We start from the raw sequence: 27,902 nt of genomic DNA, 5'->3' as shown, positions 1-27,902 counted from the left end.
TCTTAAGAATTGTTATTTTGATAAAAATCAGAATTTTAATATTTTTATTGAAAAACGTAAATTTTAGAAAAAATTACAATATCTTAAATGCTGGGAGTATTACAAATGCTCCATTTAATGGTTTAAGAAATCAAGTTCACTACATACGTGTTTATTGTATTTTCATAAATCAAAGCAATGTAATTTATTAATTTCAATGAAAAATTCCAATAAACTAAAAAGATAAAGAAAAATAAAATACACATTTAAAACTTTAAAAAATTTCCTTGTTCACACAAACATTAAAATTGTAGTACTAATGGCTTTTCATATTTTTATTAAAAATACGCGTTTTGTATTCAAATGCAAAAACTATTACAACTGAAATGTAATTCAAACTATAATTTAGTGCATGCTTAATAAGCTTCCAATAGTCACGTTTGATATAGTAATTATTTCCAGATATATTGTACACTATATTCAGCTCTTATGAATTTCAATAACTTTAATTAGTACATTTTTACCTACCGTATTGTGTATACAATAGGTAAGTTATGCGATGGCAACAAATTTTGCATATCGAGTTTTCGGTGGAAATTTACTTCTCCATACTAGGGAAGTGTAAGAAAACTATTTTTAGCAACCTGTCGGTTTGTGTGTGCACGCGTGTATCTCAAGTTCGGCCGAACCGATTTTAATGAAATTTTATATGTAGGTTTATTTCGACCATGGTACGGATTGATCAACTTTTGGGATATATCAGGCCACGGGAACTGCACTTTTTAGCGGGCCTATTTTACATTTTTGAGCATTTTGAAGAAAATGTTCAACCAATTTACTTGAAATTTTATATATAAGCTCCACTAGACCGACCGCGAAACCTCCCAACTTTTGGAAGAAATCAGGCCTTAGCAACTGGACGTTTACTACTGGCCAAATATACATTTTTGCGTATACAAAGAGAAATAAGAAACCGATTTCATTGAAATTTAATATTTGAATTCCTCGTATTAAAACAATGAACATATAAATTTTGGAAAGATCAGGGCTCGAAAACTGATTTGCGGGCCGATATTATATTTTTCAGCATATCTACGTAACGAATCGATAGAATTTCTTGAAATTTGATATTTGAGTTCCGGTTGTTACCGAAGCTAACTGGTGAGCATTTCAGGGAATTCGGGTAGCACAAAACCAAATTCTACTAAGAGCCAAATTTACATTTTTCTAGGTATTTTAACTATAAGCTTACTATTGTCCTAAAAATTGGAAATAAGTATTTAACAGACATTTTTATAATATTCTGTAATATTTTCACTTAACTAGACAATACAAATTGCGGTCGGTTATGTGCTGACCACATCAAATTTTTTAATTTATACATTACTTATGAAAAAAAATTAAGACGAATCCTGCAAAATTTTTTTCAAAAATTTCATTGTGAGTAAAGAATACGCAGTCCTTTGAATAAAAAAAATATAAATAGAAAACGGAAAATTAATTAACATATTACAGGTAAATATGTATGTGCAAATACATGTGTACGAACTGTTGTTATAAATTCAGTGCGCAACTCCGGAGCTGCGAGAGATATAAATATTTCGTCTCCTTTTGTGTAATTTCTTAAATTTTAGTTAAGCAAACAATAAGAACGTACGAGTAAAAAAAAATCAATCAATTTTATAGCGCCACATTTTTTAGGACTGTTGAATAGACTATTTTTTGACCTATTGCTTGATTGTAAATTTTTGAAAGCCGAATGCACTGTTTATCTTTTTATAGAAAAAAAATTTTGCTTTTGACAAATCGCTTAGAAAAATTTTGTCGCCATTTTAATAAGAACATTCAGATGTGTAGTTGCATGTTTTCAGTATGAAATAATAAACGAGCGCTAATATAATAAATTAAAATAAAACTTGGGAAACCGAAATTTTTTTTACACTTACAGAAACACCACTTATAATTTTTGTGGAGTAATACGTGCACATATGTATGTTTTTTTAATTAATGCTTTTTCTTTTTGATCTTTTTTCTTAGAAGGTCATTCGCATAATAAATGTTCATCATAGCATAATAAGAAATGTTTCCCAGAAATTTCTAAATGAATACCTACACATAATAATACAAACATGGATTTAAAACAATAATTTCAATGTGAGCTTTGTTCTAATTAGTTAAAAAAATCATCCACAATTTTACTCTAATGAAAACAAAATTATTAAACCTAGTCACTCTTAGTATAAATATACGTATATACAACTAAATTGTATATGAACTATTGAAATATTAAATATTTGCAATAGAGCGGTGAAAGTTTCTTTATCAAAATACAAAAATTTAACTAAAATGTAATCAAAACTGCATTTATTTTAGTGTATACTAAATAAACTTCCGGTTGTCACTTTATGATATAATATCGTAAATTATTTTATGTACATTTTATACTATAATCAACTCTTATAAATTTCGGTGTCTTCAATTATTTATCACAAACAAATATTTTACTCATTAAATAAAAATAAAAGGGTTTTACACCTTAAAATTTTACCTTAAAATTTCTTTGCGAGTAAAAAATGTGCAGTCCTTTGAATAAAAGAAATTCAAATAGAAAACGAAAAATTAGTTAACGCATGTAGATACATGTATGTAAATACATAATGAAAATATTCTAACTTTTACCTGAAAATCATCCAGTTGTATTTCAGTGAAAGTCATAATTTTATTTCCCATGGCCAAAATATTTTTCTCTGATACGAATGATGACTAAAATTAAACTGAAGAAATTTTTAACAAAATATGAATATAATAGCTTTAGAATTTCTATTTAACCATTAGTGAAAAATACATTAAAACTCTTAAGGAGTGGCTCTTTAATTTTAAAAGATATAGGGAGTTTCATAATTAATGCTGTGGTCAAAAGCCAAAACAACATAACTCCAGATATGTTCAAAAAGAGTTATTGCCACCACACTCTTCTCCATATGGAAGTGCATATTGTGTCGAATTTTGCTGAAAATAGGTTAAAAAATAAAAGAGATATAACGCATGTAATTTCAGCACTACTCATATTGTTGCTTTTTTACAATTGGAACAACAACACAACTCATTAACTTTTACCGACCGTATTGTGTATACAATAGGTAGGTTATGTGATGGCAACAAATTTTGCATATTTAGTTTTCGGTGGGAATGCACAGTAGGGAAGTGTAAGAAAACTATTTTTAGCAACCTGTCGATTCGTCGGTTTGTCGGTCTGTGTGTGTACGTGTGTATCTCAAGTTCGGTTGAACTGATTTTGATGAAATTTTATATGTAAGTTTATTTCGACCATGGCATGGATTGATCAACTTTTGGGATATATCAGGCCTCGGGAACTGCACTTTTTAGCGGGCCTGTTTTACATTTTTAAGCATTTTGAAGAAAATATTCCACCAATTTACTTGAAATTTTATATATAAGCTTCACTAGACCGACCGCGAAACCTCCCAACTTTTGGAAGAAATCATTTACATTTTTCACCATATCTACGGAACGAATTGATAGAATTTCTTAAAATTTGATATTTGAGTTTTGGTTGTTACCGAAACTAACTGGCGAGCATTTCAGGGAATTCGGATAGCCCAAAGCGAAATTCTACTAAGAGCCAAATTTACATTTTTCTAGGTATGTTAACTATAAGCTTACTAATGTCCTAAAAATTGGAAAGAAGTATACAACAGACATTTTTACAATATTCTGTAACATTTTCACTTAACTAGACAATACACATTGCGGTCGGTCATGTGCTGACCAAATCAGATTTTTTTAGATGTTCCTTTATTCCAAATTAAAATTTGGCTGGATTTTAATTTTTGTTCAAAAAGCGTAACAACATATCTGATTTAAAGATTTATTCCGCGATAGAAGCCCGTATTGTTCATTACATAATTCGATTTATGTCTTTATTTGACAACTAGTCGTGTGTGCTTGCATTGCAAGCCTTGCAAGTATTATGTCTGTAGTTTCGAAATTGTATTCAATTCTGTGTGTGAGATATTTTAAGTTTACTTTTTTCTTCCAAAACACATCCGTAATATATACATACATATATAGATATGTTTTTTTCTAATAAATAACAAGATAAAACTTAAAATAAGAAAAGTTGTTCAAAATAATTACGAAAAAGTACATAATTAAACAAAAATTTAGTTTCTTTGAGATCTAATATCTTTTGACTAATTTATTTTAGAACCTCGCTTTGAGTTATGTCGCATAAAATCGTAAAATACCTTTGACAATAAGCACTTTAAGCGATCAATTACTGTTTACGCATAATATAATTCGCTACTAAACTCCATGCACGTATGCATTTGGATTTTATAATATATGCGTGAATAAAGCTCGTGAATGTATAATCAGTTAACACTAATACTAACGTACATATATAGGGTAAAACGTATAGGATACGATTTCTTTTGCAAAAAGTCTCAAGTTCGAACCCTTTAAAATGCGATTTGTCAGATGAACATTTTTTTATTGAAAATTTAATTTTTTTGTCTTTATTTAAACTGAAATTAAAAAAGCTTTACCCTTAAAAATCATAACTAAATGCATACCTACATACTTTTTATAAAACAATGTAGATTGTATTAACTTTGACAATTTTCTTCTATTTTTACCGACCGTATTGTGTAAACAATAGGTAGGTTATGTGATGGCAACAAATTTTGCGTATCGAGCGGTGGGAATGCACTTCTCCATAGTAGGGAAGTGTAAATAAACTATTTTTAGCAACCTGTCGGTCCGTCGGTCTGTCGGTCTCTCGGTCTGTCGGTTTGTCGGTCTGTCGGTCTGTGTGTGCACGCGTGTATCTCGAGTTCGGCTGAACCGATTTTGATGAAATTTTATATGTAAGTTTATTTCCACCGTGGCACGGATTAATCAACTTTTGGTATATATCAGGCCTCGGGAATTGCAACCGATTTACTTGAAGTTTTATATATATGCTCAGCTCGACCGTCCGCGAAACGTATTAGCTTCTGGAAAAAACCAGGCGTCAGCAACTAGAACCATTAGTACGGGCCAAATATACATTTTTGCGTATATAAAGGGAAATAACCAACCGATTTCATTGAAATTTAATATTTAAATTCTTCGTATTAAAACAATGATCATATAAATTTTTTGGAAAGATAAGGGCGCGAAAACTGATCTGCGGGCCGATTTTACATTTTTCATTTTACATGGAATTTCTTAAAATTTGATATTTGAGTTCTGGTTGTTAACGAAACTAATTGGCGAGCATTTCAGTGAATTCGAGTAGCACAAAGCGAAACTCTACTACTAGCGAAATTTACATTTTTCTAAGTATGTTAACTATAAGCTTACTAATGTCCTAAAAATTGGAAAGAAGTATTTAACAGACATTTTGGTTATATTCTGTAACATTACAGAATTTAACAAACATTATGGTGGCTCTACCGCTGTTTATGTTAACATTCTCAAATGAAGAGGAGATGAAAAAAATTTATGAAATCGATTACATAAACAGGATGAAAGTTAGGACAGAGTCACTTCGAAAGGATAGTACCATTTCGCAGTGTAAAAGGTGTCAAAGGTATGGCAATACACAAAAATTTTGCCAGAGAGAACCGAATTGTGTTAAATGTGCAGGCAGGCACTTAACATCAGATTGTAGTAAGCCAAAGAGTACTGCAGCAAAGTGTTCAAATTGCTTGGACAACAACAACTTGAAGAATTCTGAACGGCCACCGAGGCAATTTGCTTCGGTGCATTGCGATCTGCACCAGATGCAAACCGAGGTAATGCAAATCACGACGATTCAGATCACTTCGACTAAGCAAAAATTTAGAGTGGCTGCATTATATTGTCACCTCAGATTTAAAATGACGGCAGAAATGTTTCAAAACATTCTGCCAGACCTAGGCGATAGATTTATATTAGGGGGTGACTTTAACGCCAAGCACACTGATTGGGGTTCAAGGCATACTTCAACTAGAGGAAGAGAACTTAGGACAGCAATTGGCGGCACGGGGTGCCTTTTTCACTCTACTGCGAAGTCAACGTATTGGCCAACCGATGTTAATAAGTGTCCAGATTTAATAGATTTCTTCATAAAAAAACGGATTGCGAAAAATTTCATCGAGGTACATGATAGCTATGATCTTGACTCCGATCATTCGGTGGTTACTCTCGAACTTAAGGAAAATATAGTCATGAAAAGAGCGAAACCTGCGCTGGCAAATGGAACTACAGATTGGTCAAGATTTCGCTTAGAGATTGAACGACAAGTAGATCTAAGGAAAAGAATAAGAACGACCCAGCACATAGATGAGGAGGCCGAAAACTTTACTAAAATTATTCAAAATGCGGCTTGGAGTAGTTCCAAAATTAGTGCTATTAGAAGGGGTGGCATTAACTATCCCCAACATATACTAGCAAAAGTAAGACGAAGCAGGCGGGCGAGAAAGAGATGGCAGCAAACGCGTGATCCTACTGATAAAACCAAATATAATCGTGAATCGCAGCAACTAACACGCTGTATAAAAAAACACAAAGAAGATTCGATTGCTAATTATGTTCAAAATTTGACGGCGTGTGAGAAAACCAATTACTCACTGTGGAGGACAACAAAGAAAATGAGGCAGCCTATAAAACATCTCGCTCCTATCAAAAACAAAGATGGAACGTGGGCAAAAACTGACAAGGGCAAGGCAAATGCGTTTGCGGATCATTTGGCCGATATATTCTGCCCGCATGACAGCCAGGGCGCGGATGATAATGAGGAATATACTTTTGTTGGGGATAGCGTGACTATTCAAATTGTTAAGGAAAGAGAGGTTATAGAAGAAATCAGGACTCTTAAACGTAAAAAGGCCCCAGGATTTGACCTAATAACGGCTGATATTTTGAAAGAATTACCCAAAAGGGGTATAACGATGCTTACGCGCCTAGAAAATGCGTGTATAAGGTTCAATTACGTGCCTGAAATTTGGAAAGTTGCAGAGATAATCATGCTGCACAAACCTAGCAAACCTATAGACAGGGCGACTTCTTATAGACCAATCTCATTGTTGCCGATGATTTCAAAACTGCTAGAGAAACTTTTATTGAGAAGACTTCAGCCTATAAAAGCAAAAGTTGAATTCCGAATCATCAATTTGGTTTTCTCCGGAACCACTCAACCATAGATCAGATTCATAGAATAACTGACCTAATAAAAAATTCACTGGAAGAAAAAACAATATGTTCTATCATATTTTTGGACGTAGCCCAGGCCTTCGATAAGGTTTGGCATTGTGGATTAATAAAAAAACTTAGGCGATTACTACCAAGGCAGTATGTTGACCTGCTCGAATCTTACCTGACTAACAGGGTATTTCGAGTAAAACAGGAAGAGAAGTACTCTTCGCTTAGGGATATCAGGTCGGGGGTACCACAGGGGAGTATATTGGGCCCGATATTATACTTGCTATACACGTGTGATATTCCTGAATTGGAAGGAGTGACAACAGCTGCATTTGCTGACGATACAGCAGTTATCGCAATAGGACTAAATGAAAATGAATCTACACAAAAATTGCAAAGGGCCAGTGATGAGATCTCAAAATGGACTAGAAAGATTTATTTTCGGTTCGAATAAGTGGCGTCTTGATTCCGTCCGCAAACACAGCGAAGTATTTGGGAATGACGTTGGACGCGAAGCTCAGATGGAAGGAGCGCATAAAGAAAAAGAGATCTCAACTAGAGGAGGAATACAGAAAGTTTGAATGGCTTTTGGAGAGGCGTTCCAAATTGACAATATTCAACAAAGTTTTGATATATAATCAAATATTTAAGCCTGTTTGGGCTTACGGTATTCAGTTATGGGGCTGCGCGACGCAGACTCATATCCAATCTATACAAAGATTTCAAAATAGAGTATTACGGGACATTGTAAACGCCCCCTGGTATGTCCGTAATGCCGATATACACAGGGATCTCACGATCCTAAGTGTCACAGACGAAATTAAAAAGCAAGCAGCCAATCATAAAATGCGTTTGTCCAATCATGTCAATATCGAGGCGGCTCGATTGGTTGACAATCAAAACTTTGTTAAGAGACTTAAACGTACGAGACCTCACGAGTTAGTTTAGAGTTTTTTATCTGGAACAATGAGTACTTAGTACGCTATTGTGCCAGATCAAAAGCTTGTAAATAATCAAAAAGGTTAGAGCAAAATTAATGGTTAGTCGTTTTCGACTAGTTTTATAGTTTATTTTGAGGAGGGTGTTTTTTAGTGGATTAAAGTTCCACACTACTGCTTTTCGTCTGGCAGTGTCTTTCGAGATTTTTCACCCTTCCTCTCGGTAAAAAAAAAAAAAAAAACAAAATATTTAGTAACACTTTCACTTAACTACACAATTCACATTACGGTCGATTATGTGCTGACCACATCAGATTTTTTTTTCTTTGTTTTTTTTTTATCGAAGGAAGGAGGAAAGCATGAATGCTACTATCATGCCATAGTTAGTTATGTGTTTTAACATAAAAACATCAAATTTTCTTTAATATAGATTGAAAGAGATTCAACGCTCCCCGATTTGGTGAAGCGCATTTTGCGCTAAATCAGAAGGCAAAGTCCTCTTTAGCCTCTGGGAGAATCCCGAATAACAAGGAGCCGAGAGGTCTCTACGTTGACATGTGCTCCAGACGAGCTCTATGTCCCACCGCCCTTTTATTAATTTCGTCAACTACACATGGAATCTCTAGAACTCTGTGCAAATCTCCATTTCGTACATACCAAGAGACATCCACCATATTCCGCAAAACCCTATTCTGAAACGTCTGCATTCACTGGACATGTATTTGTTTGGCACATCCCCACAACTGGATACAATACAACCAAACTGGTTTAATCATTTGGTTATATAGCAGGATCTTATTCTGTATCGGGAACCTTGGCTTGCGACCTAGGAGCCAACACATTTTTTCATATTTTAATTCTAATTCTACCTTTTTCTTTTTAACATGTTCCTTCCATTTTAGCTTAACATCCAGTGTCATTTCTAGATATTTTGCCGCATTTTCCTGCGTAAAATTTACCCCATTTTACACTGACAAATTTTAAATGTAATTATCAAATGAATTCTCTTTGATTTTTCTTTTTAGATTCTGAGTGAGTCGATTGAGTGCAGCTTTATCTGCTGGATCTCTTGAATTTCGCCATCTGCGTCTAGCTCTTCTCTTTTCGCTTATCATATTTAGTATTTCTCTTGGGTAAGTCATACCCACGGATTTATACTCATATTATTTTGTACAATTCCAGGCTTTGTATGATTTTATTAAAATTCTCCACCGCAGAATCCAAATCACCTTGGGTTCGTACTTTGATTCATAAGTTCATTTTATTCTCTATCTCTTCTTTAAAACTAGTCCAGTCAGTGGATTTATTAATCAACATGGGCTTATTTTGTTTCTTGGTAACTGTCTCAGCTAAGTTTAATATAACTGCAGAATGATCCGAATCCAAATAATAGTTATCGTCTAAACTAATGAAATTTGGCGAGATTTTCTTGACAATAAAGAAGTCTAGCAGATCTGGTATCCTCTCTTTATCACTTAGCCAATACGTCGGTCTACCAGTGGATTGGTCTCTTTAATAGCTTTTCTTAACTCTCTACCTCTTGCTGAGGTCAATCTATAACCCAAATCAATATGTTTAGCATTAAAGTCCCCTCCCAGAATAAACATTTCTTTAAGGAGATTCAGGAGATGTTTTAATGAACCACTTTTTATAACTCTTCCCGGAGGACAGTAAAGTACATCGAAATTTTGTTTATAAGACTCTATTCCTACAGCAACAAATTGGCTATCGTCTCTTTCTACTTTACTTATTTCATTATGTTTTATATTATTCCTTATTAAAATAGCGCAGCCATCTTTTGATTCGTTATTAGGATGCGCCGCTTTGTATTCTATGTAGCCATTTATTTTTATATCTGTTTGCTGTTTAAATGTGCCCTGTCACTAAAAATATATTTACTTTTTGGGTCATTAGAAATATTTCTAACATACGCTTTTTATTAAGAACGCCATTTTTCTGAAATACTCTATGTGATCTTTCTTGTGGTATAAAAATATGCTTGTTATAAAAATTAAGAACATTAAAATAAAAAATGTATTTGAATAAATTATTATGTCGTTTTTATTTTTTTCAAATTTAATTTTTTCAATCTTTTCGTTATTTTCCATTTGGTTTACATGAATTGATTCCAAATTAATAGCAAGCTTTACACTTTCTAATTTAGGTATACAATATTTTGTTAATAATTAGGTATTACAATATTTTATTTGAATTCAATCATCTTATTTGAAAATTTTTGTTATTAGTCTCAATAATACAAATTTAAAAAATATTATACAATTTTATTTAAAATATAATTTAGCTGGAAGCCTCTAGTGCGAATCGCACTAATTTCAAATATTTCTGAAAATAGTAAAACAAAATTAATATTTCTGAAAACAGTAAAACAAAATTAACACGTTGAGCTGCATGACTATTAAAAGTAGTTACATTGAGTTCCATCGTATAACCCGTAACTAACATAACATGTTAGTTATATCATTTGCAAGCATTATGTTGATTTACATAAAACAAAAAAAATTTGATATGATCAACACATAACGGACCGCAAGGTATTATATGAAGTTTAGCTAAAATTTTGCATGAGACTACGAAAATGTCTTTTAAATACTTCTCATAAATTTTATAGAGGCTAGCACGGTTTTAGTTAACATACCTGGAAAAATATAAGTTTAGATATTACCAGAGGATCATTTTAGGCTTACCATTTGGTCCCTGAAAAAATCGTCAGTTATTTTTGGTACCAAACGGAATTCAAACGTTTAATTTTAAGAAATTTCATCAATTAGCTCCATAGATATGATAACAAATCCCCTGGTTCTGTTTCCGAGCCCTGATATTTCCAAAAAATTTGTAACTTGATGGTGTTAACGCCCCGAATGTAAACATTAAATTTCACGGAAATTGGGTGATTTTTTTTCTTTATATGCGCAAAAATGTAATTCTGTCCCGTATTTTTATACCATGTATTTCGTGAAGGGTATATTAACTCTGGTATGTAGTTTGTAACTACTTGTTGAAGGAGTCATCTGCGGTATGGATATGTATATATATTCTTGCTCAGCGTAAAATTCTGCGTTGATTTAGAAATGTTCGTCCGTCCGATCGCACGATAACTCAAAAACGAATAATGCAATCGACACCAAACGTTTACAAGTTGTTTCTTTTGGGGCAAGGATGAACCATTTTGTAATTGGACTAATTCGGGTTCCGGTAGCTGCCATACAACTCAAAAAGTTTAATAAAAAATTTTGTATACATGTGTCCAATTATATTCTACATATGTTTTAAAATTTTTAATGGGATAACTGCGCTGGTTTGGGTGACTGCTATACAATTGCAAAAGGAAATTTTTTATATTCGGCAAAATAATAAAGTCGGATTCATGAAACTTGGCAGTCATGTGTCCAATCATAGGTCAGATATATTTCTGAAGTTTTAGTGGAATTGCCTGACAGATTCGGGTACCTGTCATACAACTCCAGAAGCTAATTTTAAATATTTGGAAAAATAATAAGGTCAGATTCATGAAACTTGGCAGTTTTGTGTCCAGTTATAGATAAGATATATTTTTGAAGTTTTGGTTGAATTGTTTGATAGGTTCGAGTAGCTCCCATACAAGTCCAAAAGCTTATTTTATATATTTGGAAAAATAATAAAGTCATATTCATGAAATTTGGCAGTTGTGTGTCCAGTTATAGGTCAGACATATCAGTGAAGTTTCTATAGAATGGTTTCACAGGTTTGAGTATTTGCTATACAAGAACGAAATATGCAGGGTATAATTTAATTGGTTTATATCGATTTTACTTGTTTTTTGTTTTATTTACTTTATATTTCCATTATGTCTGATGTGTCGATCACCACGACATATGTACACATTTATATATACATTAGTAGTATAATAGTACTTCTCCTATTGATTTCATATATAAAAATAACGTGAGTGAATGAAAGGCTATTTTCCCGGTAGCACTTCTACGAACAATCCAATATACAAAAAAAAAAGCTCGAGCTATTAAAAACAAAAACAATAAAATAAAAAATAAAAATTATCAGCAATGCATTTAGTGAGAATTAAAAAAAGAGAGAAACTGCGAAAAAAACAACAAAATAAATTACAATGCAAGTTTGCATGCATTGAAATGTCGATCAGAAAGCATAATAAGAGAGATATCGCGAAAATAAAAACATCAATACAAATTCAAATAAAATAGCAATATGAATAGCAATGGAATGTCAGCAAAGTTTCGATGCTGATAATGTATAATTTTTAAAAAAACAAAAATATGCATCGCAATGTAATATGCACAAAACCACGTTGTTGTTGATGAACAAGCTGAAACAAGAAAGCTTTTGTAACAAAAATCAAATTGTAAAAAAAGAATCACAAAATGAACAGAAAAAAACCTGAATAAAAAATGTAGTATTTAAAAGTAAGTTAGATTAGTTATGATTTTTTAAAATTAAACTGAAAGTGTACCTATATTAAGAAAACGTAAATTATGAAAATATTTAAAGCAAAAACTTCTTTTCAATGTAATTCTTGCATTAAGATATAAGAGATATTTTTTTTATTTTGCAGGCGGTAAGAGGTAGTCGATACCGTTAGCCTTTAACGTTTATAAAAAAAAGATGATAATATCTGCATGCATTATGTTTATTTTAAAATTTAATACAAGATTATGAAAATCAAAAACTTTGAAAATTGTTTGAACTAAAATACCGTACCTATATAAGAAGTTAATTTTATGACACAAGTTCTTTTTTATATAAAGCATTGAAACCTAAAAGTTGATTTTTTAAAATGAGTAATGTTAATTCCAAAATACATAATATATATTATGATAAAAATAAAGAAAATCTTTATGGTTCAATTAATAAACTTCACAAAGCTTTAAAAAATGAAAAAATATCTCAGAAAAAAATTGAAGCTTGGTTAAGAAGTCAGCCAGCATATACCTTGCATTATCCAGTAAAAACAAAGTTTCCTAGAAATCATTACCTAGTGCAAAAAATTGATCAGTTGTGGGAAATAGATTTATGTGATTTAAAAATGTTTAAAAAGTATAATGATGGTTACACGTTTTTGTTAACAGTAATTGATGTGTTTTCCAAGTTTGTTTGGGTAGTGCCTTTAAAACAAAAAAAAAAGGAACTGAAGTTACAAAAGCTTTTAGTAAAATTATATCAGGAAGTCAAAGAAAACCAGAAACGGTTCAATCAGATGAGGGTAGAGAATTTAAAAATATAAACTTTAAAAGTTTTTTAAAACATAATAATATTAATCAAAGATTTCCAACAATTGCATCAACAAATAAAGCTGCAGTAATTGAAAGATTCAATCGAACGCTAAAAGAAAAGATGTTCAAGTTCTTCACGGAAAGTTCAAGTAAAAGATACATTGATATTTTACCACAACTGGTTAAAAGTTACAATGTTTCTGTACACAGTACTACAAAATTTCGTCCTGCAGAAGTTCAACCAAAACACACTACAGAAATTTATAACAATTTTAAAAAACGTTTTAAAAAAGACCCTAAACTATTCGTTGATATTTTCGTTGGAGATTTGGTGCGCGTACGTAGAAAAAAAGCAACTTTTGAGCACGGATATACAGAAAAATGGACAAAGGAAATTTTTATAGTAGATAAAGTTATAAATAGAGAGCCTTATATATTATTTGTATTGCACGATTTGAAGGGTAAAGAAATAAACGGAAGATTTTATTATCAAGAGTTGCAAAAAGTTTATGTTTAAATGATGATTCAGTTCCATCATCCGTTTACAATGATAATTGCTGGGCCATCTGGCTCAGGAAAAACAACATTTATTTGCAATTTAATCAATCAAATGAAGAGTTTAATTCAGCCTGAAATAGAACATATTATGTGGTGTAATCCAGAAAATAACGCATTGCCAAAAAACTTAAATTTCACGCAAATTGAGTATTTTAATGAAATTCCTGAAAATTTAAATAACGATAACAATATCCTAACATTACTTATTTTGGATGATTTAATGATTGATGCCTACACTATGAAAGTTTGTGAACTTTTTACTAAAGGATCTCATCATCGCAACTTATCAATTATGCTGGTATCGCAAAATGTTTTTCATCAGGCAAAATTCTGTAGAGATATATCGTTAAATGCAAAATACTTGGTGTTATTATAAATCCACGAGATAAATCGCAAATTTTACCTTTGGCACGGCAAATAGTACCAGAAAACATCAAACAATTTCAAAGAGTATATAATGAGACAACATCAGAGCCACATAGCTATATTATCTTAGACCTGACGCAAGGTATAAACGATTTATTTCGATTTAGAACTGATATTTTTGATAATAAAACAAAAAGTTGTGTGTGTTTTTGCACACTAGATCAGTTAAAAAATAAAACGTTATGTGAGAAATATGAAACGTTTGATAGCAAACCAGCATATACTGCATACACTAAAAAAGTCTAAAACAAAACTTCGAAATATTTTAATAAGAAATTGTGACTCTGAGGTGATTAAAACTTTGTGTGAAATTTCATTGAACATTCTTAATGGAAATATTAAACTTTCCAAAAATAAATTATCACGAATAAGAAAATATAAAAATCAACTTCGATATTTAGCTTGCCCAAAAAAATCTATAAACGCTAAGCGTAAACTTATCATACAAAAAGGGGGTTTCTTACCAATGTTAATCGGTACAGTTTTGTCGGGCTTACTGGGAAAACTTGTTTCGAAATATACAAAATGAACAACACATTATAACGCATGATTGTTATTCAACCAGACTTATACAATAAGCTAAAAGAAAATATCATAAACGATAATGAGCTCTCGGATATTGATAGAAATACAAAAGCAATTTTATTTAACAAAAAATTAAATGATAATCAAAAATGGTATTTATATCGTCAAAACTTGATGAAATTTAGTATGAAAAAACGAAAAGGTATGCAAAGAAAACCTGCTGAATCGATTAACAAGCAATATAGCATGCTAGAATCTAAAAGTACACAAACACGTCCAAAGCCCGAGCGAAAAAGCACAAGTGTTCAAACAGATCTAGTTGAAAAGAAAAATGTTGATGTACAGGCTAATTTATCTCCTCAAGAGGAATTTTTCGAATATGATCCTATTGAATATTGGAGTATAGTACCTTCAGATGAGGAAAAAGATGATGTTTTTGACGATGATATAAAAGACGAATCGCTATTACGAGACAGAGCACTATCAGTAGCTTCAGAGGGAGCACGACTAAAACCAAGGAAATCTATAAATGTAGCAAACGTGCGAATGTTTGAAACAGATTCAGGCGACATTATAAGTGTTCCTATTGATAGTCCAAAAAAACCTTTAAAACGAGTACTTCGATCATCCACAAGAGAAGGTGATAAACAATTACAATTAAATTTTCCTGTTCGAAAAAGAACAAAAGCAAAGTCTGCCTCTAGTGTATCTACGCAACAATGGACACGCTTCAAATAGAACCTAATGGGGAAGATTTTTATATAACGTTGTTGAGTGACGCATCAATTAAATATTATCCCGAAAATACTTTATCAAAATTTACAAATAAATTACCAAAACATTTGAATTTAGAGAAAAATAAGTGGAAAGTAGGAATTTGTGAACTTTTTATGAACAATTTTATTCCAAACATATTTGGAGAAGTTTACGCAAAGGCTGCTGTGATATTTATTGGAACAACGGAAAAAAACTCCATCGGTATTGGAAAAACCTATATTCCTTATAATGAAAACGAATTGCGATGCGATTGGAAAACGCTTTTATTACCCACACTGTTTCAAAATATTTCTCCAAATCCGGGATACACAAGAAAAGAAGTGGAACAACAATTAATATGGGAAATCTATAATTTCATTTCAAATGATGCTAATTATGTTTTGGATAACAAATTTAAGATAGATACTACACATACAGAATATCCTATTGAATATTGGAGTATAGTACCTTCAGATGAGGAAAAAGATGATGTTTTTGACGATGATATAAAAGACGAATCGCTATTACGAGACAGAGCACTATCAGTAGCTTCAGAGGGAGCACGACTAAAACCAAGGAAATCTATAAATGTAGCAAACGTGCGAATGTTTGAAACAGATTCAGGCGACATTATAAGTGTTCCTATTGATAGTCCAAAAAAACCTTTAAAACGAGTACTTCGATCATCCACAAGAGAAGGTGATAAACAATTACAATTAAATTTTCCTGTTCGAAAAAGAACAAAAGCAAAGTCTGCCTCTAGTGTATCTACGCAACAATGGACACGCTTCAAATAGAACCTAATGGGGAAGATTTTTATATAACGTTGTTGAGTGACGCATCAATTAAATATTATCCCGAAAATACTTTATCAAAATTTACAAATAAATTACCAAAACATTTGAATTTAGAGAAAAATAAGTGGAAAGTAGGAATTTGTGAACTTTTTATGAACAATTTTATTCCAAACATATTTGGAGAAGTTTACGCAAAGGCTGCTGTGATATTTATTGGAACAACGGAAAAAAACTCCATCGGTATTGGAAAAACCTATATTCCTTATAATGAAAACGAATTGCGATGCGATTGGAAAACGCTTTTATTACCCACACTGTTTCAAAATATTTCTCCAAATCCGGGATACACAAGAAAAGAAGTGGAACAACAATTAATATGGGAAATCTATAATTTCATTTCAAATGATGCTAATTATGTTTTGGATAACAAATTTAAGATAGATACTACACATACAGAATACATAAAATTATGCATTGAAAGGCCTTCGGCTGAAATACGAATTCTTGTTGGCACTGGGTATACAGTAAAATTTTTATTGAAAACATGTCTTCAACAAGTACTTGCTGTACAAAAAGAACTTAAAAAATATAAATCAAAATTTATTGAAGCATATCAAAATATAACAAATATGTTAGTAACCTCTCCAGAAACTAAAACTGATATGGTGTTTGTTTATACGGATATAATAGAACCGCAATATATTGGTGATACAATGGCAAGATGTATGAGAACTATTAATACAACAAATCCATTTACAGATTTCGTAACACAATTTGACCAAGTTCAGTATTGTAATATTGAAAAAGACAGTTTTGAAAGCATTTCAATTTTGCTATGTGACAAATACGGATATAATTTAAATTTTTCTAGAAGCAACATGCCCACCAAAATTGTATTACACTTCAAAAGATATAAATAAGTCAACAAGCTCATGTTATTTATTCTTATATGATGAACCGTTCATATTACAAGTATTATTTAGTACAAAGTGGTAGGGGTACTGACGACATTGGACCTTTAGTTCACTCAAGTGTGCAATATCAAAGAGGACGAGGACTTGGAAGTTTCTTTGGAGGATTGTTTAAATATTTAAAACCAGTTATATCATCCGGTTTGAATTTAGTGAAAAAAGAATCTTTAGACACCGGCATTAATGCATTATCTGATATTATTTCCGGAGCAAATCCAAAAGAAGTATTGCAAGATAGAGGGAAAGAAGCATTAAAAAATATAAGACGTCGAGCTGTAAACAAACTAAATGAAATGTATGGCAGCGGTATAAGAAGAAGAAGAGCTATAAAAAGAACTCACTCAACTACATTAACTCATTCAAATCAAAAGAAACGCAAAGCTAAGAGTAAACAAAGGAAAAAAATTCAAAAACGAGAAAAACGAGATATATTTAATTAAAATATAAAATGAACGAATGTATGAAATCAGAACTAGATTTATTTACAAGTCCACCAATACAAGCAAGCATTCTAAAATCTGAAGAGGTTTCATACAATCCTATTGCTTCTCTGGATAGTCCCTCAACAATAGAATTCGTTTCATTAGGTCATGGTGACACATACAGGGATTTGTCTTCAACATATCTAAAACTTAAAGTTCAAATTTTAAAAAAAGATGGAACACCGTGGCATGATGATAAGGGTGCAGATGGAAAAATCCTTCAACAACCCAGTGTAGTGAATAATCTATTACATTCTATAATTAAGCAGTGCAATGTACAACTCAATGGTAAAAATATCACTCCGTCAGATGGAAATTACCATTATAGAGCTTATATTGAATCATTGTTAAATTATGGAACTGATGCTGCAACAACTCATTTGGAATGCGCTGGATGGATTTTAGATAAACCGAATATAGCTAGATCTGACAATAATGGTTCAAAGGAACGTCAAAAACTATATCATAACAGTAATATTGTTGAACTCATGGGAAAACTCCATGTCGATATGTTTAATCAACCTACGCTTCTAATAAACAATGTTGATATTCGAATTCTATTCACATTAGAAAAACCAGATTTTTTCTTATTTGCGGACGACTCGGATGAATCGCAACTAAAAATTGTAGAAGCCAATTTATTTATGAGACATGTAACTATAAATCCTAGCGTATTACTAGCCCATAATGCAGTTTTGGAAAAAGCAAATGCTAAATATCATTATAAAAGAGTAGAAGTCAAAAATTTCACAATTCCAAGCAACAGCTCATCGATTTCACTAGACAATGTTTTCATTGGTCAATTACCAAACACAATTATCTTTTGCATGACCGAAAATTCGGGGTATTCCGGGAAACGATCAAAAAATCCCTACAATTTTAAGCATTTTGATATTTCACAATTCATGCTTTATGTTAATGGTGTTCAAGTACCAAATGCAGCAATAGAAACAAGTTTTTCTGACGATAATAACTGCAGCACAAGAGCTTACCATACATTATTCTCTGGAACAGATAATAATGTAATAATGTAATTTGAAAGAAATACAATACAAATTTCCCACAAAAGCCCTTAAACCAAGTGCTACTGAAGGCTATAAATTTGGAAACATATATAATAACCAAGCAGATAAGGAACTTGTCGCATTAATGGAAAAATTTGATATTATTTTAACGAATGGCCGTATTAACAAGGATTTTCTAAAACACTATTTAAAAGGAAACACAAAAATTTATGATTTTACTTCTTTTGGAGAAGACAACTAAATAACTCTTATGGATTCTCTTCAAATTAAAAATGTATTGTCATGCAATCAGCAAACAAAAAAGTTTTTTAAAGGAGTTTTTCCTCTTGATAAGCTTCCTAAACATGTTCAAAAACCCGCAATTATAGTAGTAAATACAGATGTTCATACTAAGCCAGGTAAACATTGGGTATGTATCTTTATACCCACAAATGGTTTTGTCGAGTATTTTGATTCGTATGGTCAAGCACCTTCCTATAAAGAACTACAACATTTTCTAAAAAGAATTTTAAAGAATTCATATACTGTCTGGAATTACAAAAGATTACAAGGCGACTTTTCAGAAGTTTGTGGACAATATTGCTGCGTATATTTGTGGTACAGATGTAAAGGTTATAGCATGTCAACGTTTTTAGATATATTCAATAGCAACAATCTCAACTTTAATGACAAAACGGTTGTGAAATTGTTTTCAAAAATTTTCGGACGTCAAAGGCAAACAAAGAACTATTTACAAATATGCCAGAAACCGATTTCACAACAGCACTAAAGTTTTACGTCAAGAGTATAAATACAAAGCTCTGTGCTTGGAAATAATTATTCAGTTTTAGCGCTTCTGATTCTACAATGCCGTTAAAAAGAAAAACATCTCCATCAAAAATGTCAAGAAAAAAAGAAAAGAAAATATTACCGGAAAAAGAAAATTTGTTACTTTCTTACATATATTTTCTAAACACGAAACAAACATGTAAGATAGTTATTGGATTCGACTGCGACACTTTCCAGTCAAAAATAATATTTCATCGAAATGGCAAAAGATCTGTCCATGTCCTCTATGATGATTGGCATTCATTTTACAAAAAAGCCAAAATGTTGGAATCTGCTCGGATCACTAACGAAAATCAGCAACAAAGTGAACCTTTTTGCAACATTTTGGAATTCAATCAACAAGATAAAATTACTTTTGATATTCGACAAGAAGAGTATTGGAAATTGAACGAAATGTTGGATTTCATACAAGCTGTAATGTCATACAATAACAATGCTAGTGATACTATTGCAGAATACATTCATAAATACTTTACAAAATGTAAAGAAAAAGGAGTTATTAAACTATCACAGGAAGATTTTTACATACCAATGCAGTTTTCATCTTATCAATGTAATTATAGCAGACTATTCTATGAGGTGCCAATCTTTATGGCAGAACAAATATTTTGTTACTTATATAATTTGGATTTATGTAATGATTCCATAACATGTAATATTAATATAATACCAAAATAAAAAAACATTTTTTTAAATCAAATTACATTTGTTTTTATTAAATACATTAAGATATTTACGCAATTTTTTACAGCACAACGTTTTTTATGAGTGTCAGATTTCAAATGAATTACACAGAATGATTCATAATTTTTTAATTTATCTAAAGGTGGTATTTCATCATCCAAATTAATAACCTGGGGTAGCAAATATTTTTCCAAAAACGTTTTCTTTTGAACTCCTTTTACATAAACTTTATCGTAAGACGAAAAACTTCCCATGATTGTAGAAATTTCACTGTAATTAATATTACCGTCAATCCAATTCAAACCGTTGACATGTCTTAGGTTGTATGCGTTTTGCCCCCTTGCTGCTGAATCTAGTTTTTCCTGACGATACGGAGGTTTAAAGTGGTATAATTTTGAGATAATTGAGTTGGTATCAATCGTTGCCATTTCTTTTAGGGAAAGTTCATTATTACTTCCGACTATAAATTGTAGATCTGCTATTAATACATTTTGTGCCATGTTTCTTCGGTACATGTAAAAATAAAAATGAAGTTTTATTATTTTAAACTCACGAATTTATATACAAAATTTTTATGTGTACCTACCTTTTTTTTAACTGTTTAAGAAACCATAAGGAATTGTTTCAAAATTATCACGGCAAGCACGTTTCGTAAATGTAAAGCCAAATTTTTTCTTTTCATCTTCTGAAGTAACGTGAAAATGTTTCTTACGCTTAATTTTGTTTGGTGTTACGAAATACAAATTATTGCTTCCAAAAGGATCGGTAACTATTTGTTTCATGTGCTCAAAATTTAGTGATGTTCCATTTTTATTACTTGTTATTCCTTTACATTTAACAACTTCTCCGTATTTGTCAGTGTCCGGGTTATAATAACGATATGAATAACTTTTGGGTCCTGTTGATACAAATTCTGTGCCGTAAACATTCTTTCCGTATGATGTAAATTCGTTAGTTAAATCTCCAATTAAAGTACCTGTAACAATTAAAAAATTGTTAGTAATCGCGCAAAAATGTATTTGTAGACATTTGACAACCTGTCTTTAAGTCATACTCATTATCAGTATGCTGAACAAAAATCATAGAATCCGTATCGCAATACAAAAGATTTTTTCCAATTTTGGTTATTTCATTATACAATAAGCATCGAGCATGCGCTGTCGTAAAGGCTCCAACTATTAAACATTGATTTTTGAGAACGGGATTCAATTCAGGATAATTGTATTTCCAGTTGATCCACACCTGGTGCTCGCTGGCAGTAAATATGTCCGATACTGATATACCGCTTGAATGTATTAAATTATGAAATTGTGTGATGGTTTGTACAACAGTTGTTGAATGACGGTCATTTCGTTGTATTAGTTTTCCCCAAAATGAATTTAATTTTAGTTTCGCCAGATTTCGCAGTGAAGGATTGAGAGCAATTTTTGATTTATCTAACATCACACCTTCATTTTCAAAAAAATCCTTTATGTATGCGTCTTGTTCAGATTTAGTTTGTATACCAGTTGGATAACCAGAACCCTCAGTCTTGTATTTTATAAAAAAATTCATGTAGTCAGTAAAAAGTCCACCTGTTTTAGATATTGAATCATAAGTTTCGCAATCATAATGCCAAATTTCATGTATTTCTATTATTGTGTACCCGTATTTCACACTTAATTTTAATTCCATATTCGTCCATGTGCCAAAAAGCATTCTTTCTTTATCGTTGTGAGTACATTTATACAACACATTTTCCATTTCCGCGCATGAGCGACATAAAACCATCAACATTTTGTTGTTAGCGCGGATTGGTAAGATTGGCAGCCATAAGTTTTGCGGTGGTAGAACCGCACATTTAATTAAACCGTCTATTTTACTGATATCATTTTCAAATTGTAAACATTCTTGAGAATTATAAATTTTAGGATGTAATATTGGATATTTACAATTTTTGTTTACATATGGGTAGAGGGAAGTGAAGTCATAGTAGCAAATTTTTTCATTTGCTTGGATTTTATAGTATAATTTAAATACTTCGGTGCGACCTCCAAAAATAGCACCTCGAGCATCAATTGAGTTAAGTAAAATCAAAGAAGTATTTTTTAAATCAATTTTTATTTTTGGATTGATTTCTAAAAATTGTTTAAATTTACATTCCCATTCACAGCACACATTATATCCACTTTGTTTTAAAACTGCTATTTTGCACATAGCATTTTCAAACCTAGCCTGCATTTTATACCCATGGACAACTAAATTTCTATCGAAGAAACAGTCTTCGCATCCATGGTAAAAGCATCCTAAAAATTCATAAACCGTATTTGTGTTTGGATTAAAGCCGTCTACTGTAAAGTTGCAATCTGGTAAATCATATTCATATTTAATTTTACCACAGCTAGCTTGATTTTTGAATTCAAGCCGCATTAGGCCAATTAAAGATTGATTTTTTTTTTTACTATAATTGTTAATGGGAGTTACACCTAAGGTGTTTTCTTTTAGAAAATGTTTTTGGTATGCAGTCAAACAAGCTTGTGCTAAAGTAAAGGTTTCAAAGAAAGGGTTAATATTCAATAATTGAAGGTAATCATTCATAAATTTTAAGCATCCCTGACGTAATACATTTACATCTTGGATGCAATATTTTATTAACTCTTCTCTGTAATTGTAAACATAATTTGATTTCTTCAAGTTGTTGTACCATAAATAAAATTTTTCTAGCTCATGTGAGTTAAAATTATTCAAAGCAAACATTTCAGTGCTTGGAATTTCTCCAACATAATTATAGTTTGCTTTCGTGTTAAATAAATAAGGATAATAACCTTTAACCTCATTTTTATCAAGACCAAAAGCTGAAGTAAATTTGGACAAAGGTATTGGTAAGAAATTAAGGGAATCTATAAAAATAATATTGTGGTTAAAAGTTACTTTCAAAATTTTATTTCCTCCCATAATCGGTACTGGCTTATTTCTTTGTAAAAGTTCACTTACAATAAATTGCCCATCATAACTTTTGAAATTATGTGCTATACAACAAATTTTTCTTGATTGATCTGTAGTAATTTTTAAGAGAAAATTTAGAAATTTTGTTATGCATGTTTCTTTAGCACAATTTTCAAAAATGTATGTCCGTTTTTTACATTTCATACATTCAAAATTACTTTCATTTTCCTTCCAACATAAATTGCAAACTAAGTGTGCAGCACATAAATTAGGTTCATGTAAAAATGCGGTTTTTTTTTTTGTTTCTTGTGTACATTCTAAATCGAAAAAAACTATAAAGAAATGTTTAGGAGGATTTTTTTTATATTTTTGTATGTAACACAAGTGATCTTTTTCAACAAATTTTCCACATGTTGAACAATATTTTTCATCGCAGATATGTTTTCGTTTTTGCAAATCAAAATATTTAAAACATTTTTGACAAATTTGTATTTGCGAACATACAGAAAAGTTTTTATAGGAATTTAATTTTTTGTGGTTTGCAAAACATATTTGACCTCTAAAACGACGGTTGCAATCCATACACTTTATAAAATTGTCATTTACAAAATCGCAAGGAGGATTTCTTAAGCAATATTTACATTCTAGTGGACAAATGTGGCTGTTGTCATACAATGTGAAACAAAATTTACATTCGTATTGTTTGCTAAAAAATTTACAAACATTTTTTATAGTTATAAAATGCTTCATATTTTCTAAATAAAACAAATTTATTCTTTTGAGGTTAGTATTGCGAAAAATAATTTTTCGTTGAAATCTTTTTTATTTTTGTATAAAAATATATTATAATTTTTTAAATATTTCTGAAATTTAAAAATATCCCCAATGTCGCACTCATTTTTTTTATTAATATCTACTTTGGCTTTATTACATAACATTTTTACTTTACAGTTTAGTATTTTCGAATTTTTTCTTAAATATTTTTTTTTGATTGTATCACTAACTTGATCAGCTAGAATCTTACCGACCCATATAGATCGCGGTAAACATGTATTATCATTAGTTTTCCCTTTATCAACAATACTTCTTCCTTTTTTTTCTAAAATTTCAGTATCTGATAAAAATGATATTTTAACACGCCCCTTTCCTGATGGTACTTGCACAATTGTAGCGGATATTTTTAATAAATCGGTAATCATGTAATTGGTATTTGATTGGGAAACCGATGAAAACAAATCTAAAATGGAATTGGAATCTAAAGTTTCAATTTTTCTAAAACTCAAACCGATGGGTTTTGTATTTTCCATGCTTGGAATAGCTATTTTGAGTCCAATTAAATCCTGTTTGTCACGACCTTGTGTTACAATCATAATTAATTTTTTGAAACACTTATTCAAGTGGTCAAACAAAGATTCCTTTTCATCGTCAAAGTCCTTAAATTTAAAAGTTATTTCCTTAGTTATTACACCAAATTTTTTATTGAACTTTTCTATTTGGTGTATAACGTTTACCAAATTTGAACCTTCTCCTTTTTGTATAATTTCGTTTTCCAAATTATTTTGAGTTTTTTCGTTTTCCAAATTATTTTGAGGAATGTTTTCCGCTTCAGAAATTGAATCAATGTTTTCCCCGACCTCTTCTTCCAAATGGTTGGACGCAGGCTGCTCAGCATTTCTGTTCCTTAGAATAAAATTGTTTGTGAAATCGGTCACAAACTCGGAAAATTTAATAAAAAATGTTTCTATTAAATTTATCTAAAATAAAAAAATATAATTAATACAGAAAATGTAAGTTTTTTAAAATTAATTTATTTACCGGATCCATTTTTTTAATTTGTCTGTTTTGTAATTTATTTTTTTCTAAAAAAAAAGCAAAATTTTAAACTAAGATATTTCAAAATTTGGCTTTTACTATTATATTTAAGAATTTGGTAATTGCAGGGAAAAGTGGAAAAAAAAATTTCACATCAATCTTATGTGCACTAAACATTATTTTATTTTTTGAAGTACTAGGTATATTATAACAAAATACTATTATACTTTATTTTTAATAAAGATTTTTAATATTAATAAACAATTCAATATATTTTTACAAAAATCACCTTTTGTGTACTGGAAATCCTTTTTTTCTGCGTGAAAATTAAATATAAATTTTTATTTTTATTTTCTTTTTTTATTCCTTCTTTTTTTAACTTTATTTTTTTATTTTTTCTTTATTTTTTTTATTTTTCTTATTTTTTTCTGTTTTTGTACTTTTTTTATATTTTGTTTTCTTTTTTACTTCGGTTTATTCATTTTTATCACTTATTTTTAGTTCGGAAAAAGCTTTCCATTCTTCTTCCGTAAAATCTTTAAAGTAATTTTTTCTTTCCTCATCCGTGTGAGGAAGCTGTTTTATATCATGATTGTTTCTTTTAAAACATTCATCTAACTCTTTCCAGGCTTGCAAAAGTATTTTTTTTTGCTCTGGAGTTAGTTCATCAAACATTTTTAAAAAAAAAAAAGCACAAATAATTTGTTTCACAAATTTTATTTCTTTAAAACTTCAGTAATAATTTGAAATAAAATAATAATTTAAAAATTACTGAACACTTTTTTAACAAGACCGTTCAAGCAACTTTTTTCGAAAAAGTAACGTTTAATCAACTTTTTTAATTAGAATACCGTTCAGCCAGACTCAGCTGAACTTTAAACTTAGGTTGTCTTTTGTAGTATTCTACCAAAATTAGTTGACTTCGTAAAATCAAAATAATACTGATATTTAAAAGACAAAAATCCTACTGCTTTTATACCAAACATTTTTCTTAACTTAATTGGGGTATATTAATTCCATTTAAGAAAAAATTATTTTTTTAAGGAGGGAAATCACAAATGTAAATTAAACAAATCGTATTACAAAAACACACCATAAATTTTAATGTTGCATAAAATAATTAACCATTTCCAGTTTTTTTTGCATCTTGAAGCACCTTTGTAGTATAAAAAGACATCTGTTCTAAGGAATAAGCATAAAACACTTTTAACACTTAAGAGCGTTCGATAAAAAAAAAATTAATTCCTATTTTTCTGAAATGGTAAGTTATTCTAATCCAAAAAATTTTATATCTATTTTTAATACATTATAGAAAAATCTAACTTTTATTTTCTTTTCAAAACTAGAATTTCAACGAATTGTTAAAAGAAGCGTCAAATGTGTCATCATACAAGCCTTTGATGAAAAGCGAGGACTTGGAACTTCACAAGGTTTACAGTATAACAAAAGCCGTTGTTATTAAAACTAAATATGGGAAGAAAGTTCTACTCGAAACAGACACCCACCAATATTTTTTACCGAGCAGATACTCTGCATTTATTACTGTCAAGAAAATAACGGATTACACCATATCTCCTAAGTTAAAAATGGTCATGACGGGGCGAGACGATACGGAATTTCAAACACCAATTTTGAAATTCTTTGAAGAGGAATAGAAAGCTGATTTTAATTTTGTAATATTTTAAAGTAAAATCTAAAAAAGAATAAAATACATTTTTTTTAACCTCAAAATTAAATAATAATCACTGATTCATATTTTAATGCAATAAAAAACTTAAAAAATGAAAAATTTGTCTTTTTCTTATAAAATTTACAGCAATATTTTCAGGTTCATTATTTTTGTATTAAAAAACAAACATAATGCATGCAGATATTATCATCTTTTTTTTATAAACGTTAAAGGCTAACGGTATCGACTACCTCTTACCGCCTGCAAAATAAAAAAAATATCTCTTATATCTTAATGCAAGAATTACATTGAAAAGAAGTTTTTGCTTTAAATATTTTCATAATTTACGTTTTCTTAATATAGGTACACTTTCAGTTTAATTTTAAAAAATCATAACTAATCTAACTTACTTTTAAATACTACATTTTTTATTCAGGTTTTTTTCTGTTCATTTTGTGATTCTTTTTTTACAATTTGATTTTTGTTACAAAAGCTTTCTTGTTTCAGCTTGTTCATCAACAACAACGTGGTTTTGTGCATATTACATTGCGATGCATATTTTTGTTTTTTTAAAAATTATACATTATCAGCATCGAAACTTTGCTGACATTCCATTGCTATTCATATTGCTATTTTATTTGAATTTGTATTGATGTTTTTATTTTCGCGATATCTCTCTTATTATGCTTTCTGATCGACATTTCAATGCATGCAAACTTGCATTGTAATTTATTTTGTTGTTTTTTTCGCAGTTTCTCTCTTTTTTTTAATTCTCACTAAATGCATTGCTGATAATTTTTATTTTTTATTTTATTGTTTTTGTTTTTAATAGCTCGAGCTTTTTTTTTTGTATATTGGATTGTTCGTAGAAGTGCTACCGGGAAAATAGCCTTTCATTCACTCACGTTATTTTTATATATGAAATCAATAGGAGAAGTACTATTATACTACTTACATTATTACCGACCGTATTGTGTATACAATAGGTAGGTTATGTGATGGCAACAAATTTTGCATATCGAGTTTTCGGTGGGAACGTACTTCTCCATAGTAGGGAAGTGTAAATAAACTATTTTTAGCAACCTGTCGGTCTGTC

The 27,902-nt window shown here is 30.5% G+C and overlaps 1 protein-coding gene across 1 annotated transcript; it reads right to left on the bottom strand.

Annotated features, from left to right (window-relative positions):
* Positions 1 to 20,993: 20,993 nt before the first annotated feature.
* LOC129616403 (uncharacterized) lies at positions 20,994 to 25,812 on the bottom strand. The gene is made up of 5 exons (XM_055532027.1): positions 25,629 to 25,812; positions 24,464 to 24,853; positions 22,539 to 23,435; positions 21,438 to 22,445; positions 20,994 to 21,376 (listed from the first exon to the last, which is right to left on the bottom strand). The coding sequence occupies exons 1-5, from the start codon at positions 25,810 to 25,812 to the stop codon at positions 20,994 to 20,996; spliced, it is 2,862 nt and encodes a 953-aa protein (XP_055388002.1).
* Positions 25,813 to 27,902: the final 2,090 nt, after the last annotated feature.

This window comes from Condylostylus longicornis, unplaced genomic scaffold (genome assembly GCF_029603195.1).
Source record: "Condylostylus longicornis isolate FDR11 unplaced genomic scaffold, ASM2960319v2 ptg000196l, whole genome shotgun sequence".
NCBI lineage: Eukaryota > Metazoa > Arthropoda > Insecta > Diptera > Dolichopodidae > Condylostylus > Condylostylus longicornis.
The sequence above is the reverse complement of the archived record's forward strand: the minus strand, read 5'-3'. Positions and strand labels throughout refer to the sequence as shown.